Genomic DNA, 13065 nt, shown 5'->3' with positions numbered 1-13065 from the left:
TGATCTTCATAGAATGTTGGAACCCTAAATTCTGAACACAGACACTTTTTGCGTTGGTCAGCGACAGACAATGAACATCCCTTGAAGCCAGACGTTGTCTTAGGCTTAAGATGTGGGCTCAGGCAATTTGTGACATTACTGCTAAAACTTAAAAGAAAACGTGATTTTGAGAACAAAGCTTTCTCAGGTCTTACATGGTCTGCAGAAACAAAAGCAGCAAGGACAAATACGATGCTTAAGTAGGAACAGTCTGAAAGTACATGCACTGTTGCGTATGGGTGCACTTCGTCTTCAATACACTTTGCCATAAAGGGTCCTCTGATCTGCAAGAGGGTGCCACGAGAGCTCCAGAGGACCAGGGACCAGTTGGAAGATAGCTCAAGAAAAGAAGAGCCTTTAAGAAACACTTTTTTTTTGTTTGGGCCCTGTTGTCCTTAGAAGGTACATCTAAGGACTGTAGTTCCTGGCTATCAATCTGAAAGTGGAGTTCAGTACTCCTCTGCCCACAAGCCAGTGGCACTCCAGCTAATTTACGCATTACATTCCCAAAAGAGTGATCATTTATTAAAAAGTGAGGTTAAAAACAGTGCATATAGAATGCCCTTAACAACAGCTGTTCTCTAACCAGATGTAGTCAGAATTTTACCTCCAAAACAAAAGAATACAAAGCAGATGCTTTGGGATTAGGTCTTTTTGTCCCTGACAAGCTGAACTACCGCCCTGAGATGGATGCCAACAAGCTGGAGAAAATTCAAAATAAAGCAAGTGAAGCTTGACATGGTATATACACAAGAGGACTGGCTTACGGGTCATCCATGAAGTCGTAGATCTCCCTCATAGCCACACCTCCCACATTGACAAAAAAGACAAGTCGTAACAGGACCAAGTAGTGTTCTGGTGGCATCCATAGGACAAACTTCAAGTAAAATGTGTTCAGCTCTGCCAATAAAAACTGAGAAAAAGGACATTTTAATTACATTCAGAAGACTTCACTGTATGAAGCCTGGAATCTTCCTCTCTCCCTGCATGACTCCCCCCACCATTTCTCTAACGCCACGAAGCCCTACTCAGTACTACTAAGCGCACCATCATCCGTTGCAATAATGACCAAGAACAGTCAGGTTTTTAAAAATTTTCTGTGTGTTGGAAGAGGTATTAAAAAAACACAGCAGAAACCTGGACAAGCACTGCCTCTAATTTTGAACAAGTTTATCGGGAGTTTGAAGTACCTGCAGAACTAGTGATAACAAATCCTAAAAGCAACAACTTGTCCTTTCACTATCATTTAAAATCTGACTGAGGGAACCCCAAAATAACAAGAGGCATAAGCAGTACATCCTGGGGTTTTTTTGTTTGGTTCCATTTTTTATATGGTTATGCAAATGTCACTGCCAAAGCCAACTTAGAAGAATTGGTTTGGAATTTACAGCAAAATGTTCTCAAGTGAGCTGCCCTGGCAATGTGATTAAGTGAGCAAGTAGACTCAAGTTTCTCACTTCAAAAGAAATGTAACAAATGGCATTAAGCATTGTTTAATCCAAAAGAGTGAGCCAACACCTGAAGCTGCTTATAAACTGCCAGCTGAAGCTAGGCTTTGCTAAAAGAAACATTATTATACCAAAGACAAGTATAAATTCAATGGAATCTCTCAGTTGCAATATCTGCTCCAGCACCTAAAAACCCAACTTCTTCAGGGTGCAAAAAGTTGGGATTATGCACACAGTAACCATTCGGAGAAACATGTATTATATTTATGCAGGCACATTTACTTTACTTCTCCCATAAGCTATGGGAACCTCAGCAAGTCTGTTGCGCTATGTGAACTTGGCAAACGTTTTATGTAGCAGAAATCAGGTGATGTGAACTTGTATTCAACTGACTAAGTTTGCAAACTGCCTGGCACTCATTGCTGGCACTGCTGTATGCTGCTTGTGTACTTACAGACAGCACATTGTTCCTGAAGCACACTCAGGTCTGCAATTTGCCATCAGCATAAAATGCAATGTTATTATAAGAGAGAGAGGTGGTGGTGGCTTGCCAAGTTGACTAATATGTCCCACTCAGCAAACAGTAATAGGGAACTTCACTGGACAGACCCCAAAATAAACCACCACCAGGTTTCATATTCCACATATTTCAAGATGCTTAAAGGTACGCTGTTCTAGCAACTGTTAAAAAAATACACAGAGTTATATCCTGTACCATAGCAGTAATACAGAAACTGGTTAATGCCCATTGTCTCTGGAATCACTAGAAGTGTCACAAGGTTTGTTTTTAGTTAAACTTCACAGTTGCTGAATTGAAATAAGTTTCAGTTGCTCAAAACAGAGCTAAGTGACATCCCATGGATAGCACAAAGGCCAAAGTGCCCCAGCTGACAAGAGGCAGGAGTGGAGAAAAAGCACTTAAACTGCCAAGTTTATCTTCCCTATCAGTGTCACGTGTGCAATACCTGTGACTGAAATGGAAGTTACGAATTCAAGATGATGCATTCCCATAATACAAATTCAGCCACTCAGATGGCTAGATGAAGGAGGCAGACTGTCAATTTGTTGTGACTGCTGGAGAAGCCAACTTTCTCTTTTGTCTAAATGGGGGAACTACTTTACCTGAACTGGATACTGTTAACACCATCACGTGTTACGTGTTCAGTAAAACATAAAACAAAAAATCTAGGATAATTGAATTAAGTCTGTATATGCACTTCAGGAGCCATGCTGCTCAGAGCTAACATATAGAAGCCTGAGGCTTTGGTTACGGTCCTCTCCCACTGTAATGCGATATGTATCTGCTTAAGACAGAAACAAGCCACTTTCATCCAAAGCCAATGTTTTTGATAGCAGCAGTTACTTGCTGAATTATGTGTAGATCATAGTATATATTGCTCACATTGCCAATCAACAAGGTTCAGCAAGCAAGAATAAATATTTATGCAATGAATCTGTAAGCTGTACCAGAGACCTGGAAACAGACACCTTTTCTGCAGGATTCGGAAGTGATCTCTTCCAGCCTCAACTAAAGAAACATCACCATGTCAGAGTTTCAGCCTAAGTTACCGTTTGTACAGTTGCTTGAGTGTTACAAAACATTAACTCAAATGATAGAGAAAAGAAAAGACAGAGAAGTTTCCTTACTACAAAGATTATGCCACAAACTGCTAGCCATCTGCGTAAGCTGGATGCTGGCTTCCACTCAAATTTGACCCAGCTATACGGGGTGAACTGGAAGACAATTCTCTTCATTTTACCTCTGAAAAAAACAGAACACATTCTTTCAATTTTAAGAAACAGCACATCTACTAACATTTCCATTTGAGACACCAATTCACATATGCAAAGTGCCTCCATTTACTCCATAAAAATTACTACTTAATGAGATTAACATTCCGAGTTAGAGAAGCCTGTTATTTGGACTATCATTTTAAAGTTTAATATACTACACCCATTGTAGTAAGCGGTTCCTCAGTTCTGCTTTGCTCAGCAAAGACGCACTACAGAAAAGGGTAGTTCATTACTGGTACTAGACTACAAGGGATTTATTAAATTTTAAGTTTCAGTGTCCCAGTTACCATGAAGTTCTGATTACTAGGGAATGCATTATTTGCACAAGGACCAAATAGATCCTTGCTGTGAATGAAAGAGTATGATCCTGACTTGGATTCCTGCATCTCCTTTAACAATTTCATTAAATAAGCTCATTTCCACAAGATGCCCTCATTCCTAGATATCAAGCAATGCTCATGACAGACAGGTATATTTTCAACAATTTCATTCGCAAGTTAAATAAAACTCTCATAAACAAGCTTGCATGCAGTAATAAGTTACTAGATACTTGAGTCATCTGAACACATATGAATTCTTTAATTCACATTAACCCCAACAGAACAACCCTTCAACAACCAAGTTCTTTAACATTGGCCCAAACTTTGCGCTGTGCTACTGCTTGTGGAGTTATTTTCTACACCAACTTACTTGTACGTAGGAATGTTCCAAAGTCCTTGCCATTTGTATGTTTTCAAAGAAAGCCAAGACAGAGTCTTCATCCCACAGTAAATTCCTAATCCATTACATAAGATCACATCCATTATCCACTGAAAGGAGAAAACCATAGTCATGCTGGAGAAGAAACACTAAAGCTTGTAAAAGGGAAGATACTATAGGTACGCATACATGCAGACACACCCTCAGTCACAAGGATTGAACATCCCCAGAAAAGAAAGGTGCATGAACTGTCATGAGAAGGAATCGCAGCTGTGCAAGTCTTCTCAATTAAACCAAAAGTGTTCCACAGATGATGGCTGCAGATTCTCTTTTGCTGTATTAATTCTGTTACGGAACAGACCTCTTCCCACTTACTATCAGCTCAACTCCACTCTCTTAATTGAGAACCTTAGACACACCAAAAAAAAATCTGAACGTGTTCCTACGGATTGGATTTTACTATGCCCAATAACTTAATATACTCTTTAAGCTTCAGGCTGCCTCCTAAAGAAATTACTTATGTCCAGGCTCAAGATGTGAAATTAAGTGATTTCTCCCCATGCTCTGTCTTATTGCCAAGCGTTAATTCTGGAGATGGGGCTCTTGAGCTGAAAAAAAAACTGGCTGTCCTCCACATTCAAAGAAGCAGAGCACAGAGTGTTAATTTCATAAGAAGTTTTTCTGAAGTCAAAATAGCTTTGCTTGATGTCTTTATACATAATGCATTTACTTTTATAAACACAGCCATGTAGCAAATCATTACAAGCTTGGGAAGAGCTTGTACTGTAAGAATAAAAACAAGCCAAAATAACATAAGAACCATAGCTGTGTGCCCTGAATGTAATTAATTTTGATCGCTCTGGTAACCAATTTACATTTAATAGGAAAATTAAAAAAAAAAAGTGTCACTTTAAGCTATAGAGCTTGTTTTTTCCAGAGAGAAACTAGATCACAGTAGTCCCTCTGGCTTGAAAAGAAACACACAAGCAGTATTTTAGGACAAGAATGGTTACAGACTATCACGTGCAAAGACCATACAGCTTTTCAGGAAGGCCAAACCTTTAAAACCTTTTTATAAACCACACCGGAAATTCTAAACACAGTAATATTTACTGTCTTCAGAAAACAGTGAAGATAAGTTTGCACAGAAGTAAGAGCTGGACACAAATTGTACGGAGTCTGGTTTGGGGTTTTTTTTTTAATAGGCAAGAAAAATCACCATCTGAAACTTTATACAAAGTTTTATCTTTCTCTTAATTTCAGATTTTATTGTTTGTACCATCACCAAGTATTTGAAAGTGTCCAGGTAAAGCTTTAGATTCTTTCTCTGGTGTGAAATGAACCAAAACAAATATTTATCCACATGCAGTAGTTTGAAAACCCACAACATTCTACAAACAGTGACAAACATATTACAAACTCAACAGGGAGAAGCACCAATGCTCCTGAGCTGCAGTAGTCACACATACACATGATGTAATTTACTTCTCACCACTTCCTACCCCCTCCCTTTAAAATATATACCCCTCCCTTTAAAATATATACTTCCATTTAGATAAATATGTTATGATCTATGCAGTACATACGTGATCCCACCAACATTCACTGAAGTTTGGAAGCTGGTGTTCCAGGCTGTACTCCAGAAACTCAAACATTACACTGATGATCATACACATCCACCAGTCTCGAATCATCAATGTCTATATAAAGGGGGGAAAAAAGTCTGTCAAATGTCCACAACATACTAAAAACCATTACAAAAATGAATACTTGCACACCAGGCTAAGTAGAACCAAACACCACTTACACTAATGCCCTTTAGAAATCTAAATAAAGGAGAACTCCATTAACTACTGTAGAGACACTGCTCAGATTTACAGTTTTGCAACAGTGTATGGAAAAATTATCATGTTTTTTTTCCTAATTTCAAAACTGATCACTTAAGGAATATGAGATTAACCCTTCTGAACTCTGAACACAGAGGATACACATGGTGTGCTTTGTTTACCAGTTATTTCTACAGTTGAATATCTTGTCTCCAGTATCCAGAAAAGGATCAGGAAACTCATGACAATCTTATTTTTATCATGTGATAGTCTAGTAAAGCCAAATGCTCACAGGCCTCTAAACTTATCAAGTATGCAGCACAAGAGACAAGAAAAATGCTGAAGAGTATAGATGACGACAGTAATACCATTACATGAAAGAATAAAGGCAGGCAAGATGGGATTCAGAAAGAAGTTAGTTAAATGAATGGAATTACTGGGTGCTCGACCACCACAGGTAGCATCATTCTAATGCTGCTCAAAAAAGGCTTTTCAGAGCCTGCTTAAGGCAAACTTTTAAAAAGTTACCTCCACTAAATCTCAGCCCTGTCTCTGCTGGGACACCTGAGTCTACTTTATACCAGCTAGCAGCTTGTCAGGGTGAGCAATGAAGAGCAGCATCTTCTTCCACATTCAGCATAAGGATTCAGCTGAGCTGCAGTCCTAGAACATACATATCATCTCAGCCTACTGTCAAAACAAGGGAAGAGATTTGTGATAACACTTTATTTCGTATTTGTAAGTGGATAAGAGCACAGAGAGCCTGTACATCTGGTCTGCTGTATCCTCAGCAGGGTGCCTAGATGGAAGGCAGCAACCCCAAACGTGCTAGTACTGATTGCAACAGTAAATGTAGCTTGGCATTGACCACCTCAACCAGAAGATGGAAAAATATAAGATATGCATTATCACATGTTAGTCTGACACCATGTGATCTAAATGACTCCAAAGCAAATGGGGAGGCTCACAATAATTTCTGATGAACGAGGCACATTCATTTTCAACATTGCCATTCTGGTGCTTTGAGATATAGCTTAAGAGTCTGCTACTCAAGCCAGACAAAAAAAAAAAAAAAAAGACAAACCCAAACACATGCTCATCTCTGTTTATGAAGACAACACACTCAACTTCCAGCTTTTTATAGAAAAGTATGTTAACTGACAAGTAAGAAATATAGCAGCGAGTTTCCTTCAAGCTTAGCAGCACAGAAACAAACACCTTGTGGAGTACGCTGGGCTCTTCAAATTAGACTGCAGGTTGACAAGATGACATCTCAAGCATTTCTGCAGAAACAGTCTGTTTAATAAAAACTAGGCTTCTTCCAGACCAAGAGAGATAATAGGTTGATTGAGTGGACTGGCATATTGAATTCTATCCCATTCTAGTCTCTCAGGAATGTGTTACTACTCCCCTTATGTCTTGTTACCAGGCTCTCACTATTTAGGCATTTTTTCCTCAGTATGACATTATTTGTAAAAATAAATACAGAATGTAACTGAAATGCTATTTTGATATTTAAGTTTCTAATGTAATTCTCTTGGATGAAAAAGATCCAAGTTTCTCCAAATTTACAATTCTGTACACTAATAGAGCAAGCCACAGACAGTTGATCTGAAGTCAAAGTCTCCCCGTGCCCAGCATACTGATCTTTTAGTTACGGGGGGGGACAGACAACAACACAACAAAACAAAACACTGACAGGAACACATCTGCACTTTTGAAAAGGAAAAACAAAACAACAGTTGTAGCTTATTTTTAAAACAGCCTGAGCTTTTTCAGTTTATTATATATGATGGTCTTGTAGGTAAAAAAGACAAACAAGGTCTGTAGGGCAAAATAAAGTTAGCTAGTAAGTCTGCTCAGGTTAAAAAAAAGCTAGTATTTAGACCGAAGTAATCAGCAAACCACATGTTGAATGTGTTCTGCCAGAGACAAGCACAACTGTAACTCCTTCCACAGTTGGTTGATATTTACTAAAAAGTAACAAGAATTAAACCACTACCCATTTAATGATTTAAAATCCTGATTTGGATGCCACCGGGAAAAGCCTGCCTGGGCAAAACAGTAGCACATCATCATGCATCTATGTTTGGGTAACAGCAGACTTTCACTGCCTTCTCTGAACGCCGTCTTCCCCATACTCTACATTCAAAGGTCATTCAAGCATTTATCTTGCTACAGGAGTAAAGGTTTTTACTGATCTGACCTCAGAATGAATTATGGTGGAGGAGGGAGCTTGTCAATGTAATGTTACTTTGGAAAAAAATGAGGTGACCTGACATGGTCAGGTGGGGGAAGCCTTTCATGTATTACAAACCCTTAGTCTAGTTCACACATGACTGCCTAATATAATTGATCATGAAGACTGGCATCACTAAAACAGAAGCAGTCAAGCTTTAAAAGTAGAATAGTACTGTAAGAGAAATGTAACAGAAGACCCATTCTTACTTTCAGGTACCAGCCAAAAAAGTGAGCAGGAACAAATCCATCCAGTTTGTCCTATAAACCAAGAAGAGAGTGTAGGTCATTTTGTACTACAAATGATAACCCATTAAGGCTTACTCCCCCCCCCCCCCAAAATGCAGCAATAAACTTCAGTTGTTTCACATATAAATGCTAGATGCATTTTATGAGTTTCTTTTTCTCAAGCACAGTGAACAAACAAGCTCTCTTCAAAGCAAGGTCACAGTTTTAAGGGGCAGAAACTGGAATTAGGATTGTCCTGATAAAGCAGAGACTACCTTTTTAGTGCTAAATGTCACGTTCCTTGCCTTCGAAGGGGACAGAAGCAGAACACGTTCAAGCCAGAGCAAGAACATGCATTTCTTCATCAGATCCGCATCTTGTATGTAGCAGAGCTTCTTAAATCTTATCAGTCCTGCCATCATAAACCCCTGGGCAAAGAGTGCCTTTCCTCCTCCTAGTTTTGGTGCAAAACTAGAAAGGACAGCTGTAATTGCTCTCAGTTATTCCAGTTCCTGATGCACTGAAGACTTACACAGTAGACCCAAAGGATTCAGTGCTCCTCACTGCACAAGCACTAACAGCTCCATGCAATCAGGGAGTTGTAAATAATCAGAATTCCTTTGCCCTTGAATTTCAAGTCTTCTGTTTGCCAGCATGAAACAATAACCTGACAGTTTCTGTTATTCAAAAAAGTGCAACTTACGGGTTGCTTGGCAACATGCAACTTTTGAACTTTGTGCCTCAAGGTGACTGTAAGTAGAAGATTCTTTAAGCACACAAATAAACCCAAACTCCTAGGGGAAAAGGTTTTCATCAATAATCTGAGAAACAAGGCTTGCTAAACAGTTTACTTTCTCTCCTGGGCAATGTAATTAGGATACAAAGGGACACATTTCCATCTGATCAACAGGAAAGGTCAAGAGAAGAGAAATGCGAAAGCTAAAGAGTCAGTCACGACCTGTTCTCTCATTCAACGCTCAGAAAGACTCATGACTGCACTTTGAAGAGTTCAATTAAGCCACCTTTTACCAAAAAATAGTCAGACTCATTAGCAAGGAACTTTTATCTGTTTCTTACCCAGATGTTGTGAAATGGATCAGTTTCATTGCCAGGATCATAAATAAGGCAGTTTCCACCATAGTCTCTTTCTGGCAAAGGAACACCTAAATGTGGATCAATGTACTTCATAAACTGTCTGCCATCTTGTACAGTCTGCAAAAGGAACACAAACCCCATGTTTCCCTCTTAATAAGTATTAATACATAGAAAAGTACAAAGATAATTAAGATCAACATTATATCCTCAAATGGGTGTGGTTTTTTTAAATGTGTTGCAGAGCAATTCGTGAAATATATACAGACCTCAAAGCATCACACAGCATATATACCTGACTTTCTGGGCCTCTAATGCTAAATATTAAGGAAAAAATGACTACAGAATGAACTTAAGATTTCTTAAAGATGAAAAATCTTTAATGGAGATCTTTAGCTCCATTTCTTAAGCCACTCCTCTACACCCCCTCGCTCCCAAAAGCTTAGCACTCGAACTGGCACACAATTCATCCTTCCCACTGACCCTTTTGCCCTTCCTCTCCCCTCCTAGAACTTGGCGAGGGTAAAGAAAAAGCAGCCAGTAACTCAGGACAGGCTCGTTTAACGGCTGCATCTCCTGCGTTAGTGACCTGCTGGTTTCCTAGAGCGGGAAAGATCCAGCAGCACTTCAAACATGCAGCTCAAAAGAAATACAGTACATGCAAACATCAGCAGATTGAGCACACCGATTACGTGCACTGTTAGCAGGATTAGTCGTGCATGTGTGCCCAGTTCACTTCAGCTGCAGGAATTCAAGAACTGCACTGCATTTCATGGCAGAAAAAATTTAGTGCAGCTCGTTGAATAAACAGTCATTTCGAATAAGGTCCCACTAGCAGCACAGGTAAGAAACTTGAAGCTAACAGCAAGGAAGAAATTATCAAAATATTAGTTATAAACAGTGACCAAAACTTGAACTAATTTACTAGTAACTCACACAGACATTTGCTGAATAAGTATTTCCCAATGAAATAGCTCACTGTTGTGGTCAATGTTTTGCAACAGAAGCAATGTAACATCTAGGACAGACTAGCAGACAGTAAAAGCAGGGCAGGGCCAAAATTAGTTAATAGCGATAATAAAATTATAGAATAAAACCACTAAAGTCACATTAACTGTAAGACAAGTTTCAACTATGAGCGAGCTTGTATTTGCTTTTAAGGAAGTTTAGTCACTTACAGACTCAGCATAATTTTAACCTTAAACTTGTGCAAAGTAATAATGTATTTTTAGTAAAGAGCTGAGCAACAGCTAGTGAGTGTCCTTATCAACTAAATGGCTAGTAACATACCGCCAGAGGAAAGCACAGCAATTCCAGGCTTTTCTATTAGAATTCAGAACTACAACAGTACTATCTACTAAAATGAAACGTATTATTCAGTCTGACTGCAGCTAGTCAGGAGTATCATTTACAAGGATGCCTGGAAAAAAAAACGGGGTGACATGAAACAGTAAGAACATAAGAATAAATTGGAACTGAGTAAGTATTCCTCAGCGGTGAGGAATAACAACAAAAAAGGCAAGACAGACCTGTTCATGCCTGTGAAAGGGTCAGAACTCCACTCCCTCCAAGCAGGACAGGCAGCCTGAAAGAAACCCTAATGAGACATTAGGGCCCTGCATAAGGGTTTACACTGAACCCCCAAGTTATGTCAATGGGACAAACTCACATTGTTGTTCACTGATCTACTGCGGACACTTTCCAGCTGCCCACTGAAACAAGCCAGGCAAACAAACAAACAAAAAAGGACACTTTTGTGTTCTGAAGAGAGCTTGGCACTGACTTTTGGGGAGGCTCCAGGAAAGCCAAGCAGAACAAGAAATGCTGGAGCCAAAGGAAATCTTTGATTAGCTGGAAAGGGTTTGATCAATATTAAAAACTTGTTTGCAAAGCAAATGCCCTACTCCAACAGAAGACAGATCCTGACACCTCTGAATTCCAGCCCCACTTCTTCAAGCTCACTTGGCCTCTAGAGGCAAAACGTCGTTGTTTCTTTTAAAAAACATGTTCCTCATACTCCTCTCATCTAAAATGATTTTTTAAAGCTACCTGATGAGTATGTGATGGTACTTGCACAACCCTTTTAAAATACAGAGCACCAAACATTACTAAGATGTCAGCAAGAAGGACCTATCTGAAAATGAACAGTTGGGGACTCTAATTGGAATCTAAATCTGAAAAGTAGCCAGCTGTCTGACTGAACAGGACAGTTAGCTCTCATGGTTTAATATCTCTACACTTGCTTTTGGTTTCAAATCATGCTGTTGCCTGAGGAGATGACTGCAATCATTGGATTGCGTAACTGAGGAAAGGTGAATCTCCTTCAAAATCTCGAGCTCTTTCTTGGCACTCAAACTTAACTTGCAGTGGTGTAAGTATACATATAGGCACACAATAACTTTGTTAATAGCGTCAGGTTTACTGTTCTTGCTTATCTCAAAATATTTTACCTCAACTGCTGCATTTCTGAGAAGTCATAGAATTGTAAAAGCCAGGGGAAAATTCTCGGTTTACTAAAGGACGAGAATATGGTAAAAAAATAACGTGCTTCATTTGGAAGTACCAATAGTATGTCTTTCTAGAAAAAACATCATCTTCAGTTTGCTGCCACTACACAAAGTCGTATATGAAGTTTTAGTTTATTGGGAAAAAAAAAGTTCAAAGCACTTATAAGCCAAGGTAAAAAGTATTTCAAAAGATTAAACAAGATGAATTCACTCTGCAATCTGTAGGATCTAAGAAACTAACAGCTGGTACACAACTCCAGCAAGTCACATCAAGTTCAGCAGAGCAGAGACTAAAACACCAGAAGCACCAATTCCTGATCGTTTGATCTAAACAAGAACTCTGATTTCTTATCAGCTCATTTAAGAACACTTCACTGTGGTGTCTAACCTAGGCAGAGACTAACTGGAGGTTAGACAAGGTGAAATATTTTTATAATATTATAATTTTTCATCAACCTGGGAAGTCTCATTAAATAGCACAATGATTTGATTTCACAAAAATGAAGAGCATCTCCTGCAGTCAGCAAGAATCCTAAAGAACACCACAAAGGATGTTATATCCACGTTAAACTGGCATTTACTAACTAGAGGTCTAAGTTACTTACCTGAAAGAGTATAAAGATGAGGAAGAGCTCATACACAACGCTGACACACAGCCAAAACCTCCAGTAAGCTAAAGAAACAGATAAACGGGATGTTAGCAAGCTTTCAAGCAAAACAGCAGTCAATTATTCATTTACTGTAATATAACTAAACATTTCAAGAAGAGATGCTCCCACCAAGAAAGTCCAGCATTCAAGTAAAGCGTTCACCATCCTTCCTAAAGAGTACAACCAGAAAGGCTCTTTAACTACCAGACTGGCTGCCATGTACGTTTGCCAGAATTGCTCAGGCAATGACCTGGATCTGTGAGAATGGACCAGGATCCATAAGAACACTTCAACCCAATGAACTAAATATTTAAGAATTAGAAGGAATGATACACGCCACTTGCTTTCTAGCAGTCTGTGGAAGAGAACTATATCTTTCCTGAACTAATCTAATCTCTTTCTCCACAATCTCATGTAACCTGACCTGTCCAACTTTGGTTTTCCCAGCCCTATCATGGCTAACGCGCTTTGCCAACTTCTGCCTATGTACTGCTAAAACAGACAAGACTAAGACCGGCAGGAGGAACCACTGCTTTTACTTCTG

General features: G+C 39.1%; 1 protein-coding gene across 2 annotated transcripts in view; it reads right to left on the bottom strand.

Annotated features, from left to right (window-relative positions):
- Nucleotides 1-13065, bottom strand: part of PTDSS2 (phosphatidylserine synthase 2) — a 44793-nt gene that overhangs the window by 7796 nt on the left and 23932 nt on the right. For both annotated transcript variants that reach the window (XM_076343602.1, XM_076343603.1), the window contains exons 4-10: nucleotides 12477-12544; nucleotides 9350-9484; nucleotides 8255-8305; nucleotides 5567-5680; nucleotides 3972-4090; nucleotides 3135-3249; nucleotides 807-952 (exon numbers count right to left, since the gene is read on the bottom strand). In XM_076343602.1, coding sequence (XP_076199717.1) covers nucleotides 807-952; nucleotides 3135-3249; nucleotides 3972-4090; nucleotides 5567-5680; nucleotides 8255-8305; nucleotides 9350-9484; nucleotides 12477-12544 — 748 coding nt within the window. The remainder of the gene's footprint in view (nucleotides 1-806; nucleotides 953-3134; nucleotides 3250-3971; nucleotides 4091-5566; nucleotides 5681-8254; nucleotides 8306-9349; nucleotides 9485-12476; nucleotides 12545-13065) is intronic.

The sequence above is a fragment of the Aptenodytes patagonicus genome, chromosome 7 (assembly GCF_965638725.1).
Source record: "Aptenodytes patagonicus chromosome 7, bAptPat1.pri.cur, whole genome shotgun sequence".
NCBI lineage: Eukaryota > Metazoa > Chordata > Aves > Sphenisciformes > Spheniscidae > Aptenodytes > Aptenodytes patagonicus.
Note: the sequence above shows the minus strand (reverse complement) of the source record. Positions and strands in the feature narration are given on the sequence as shown.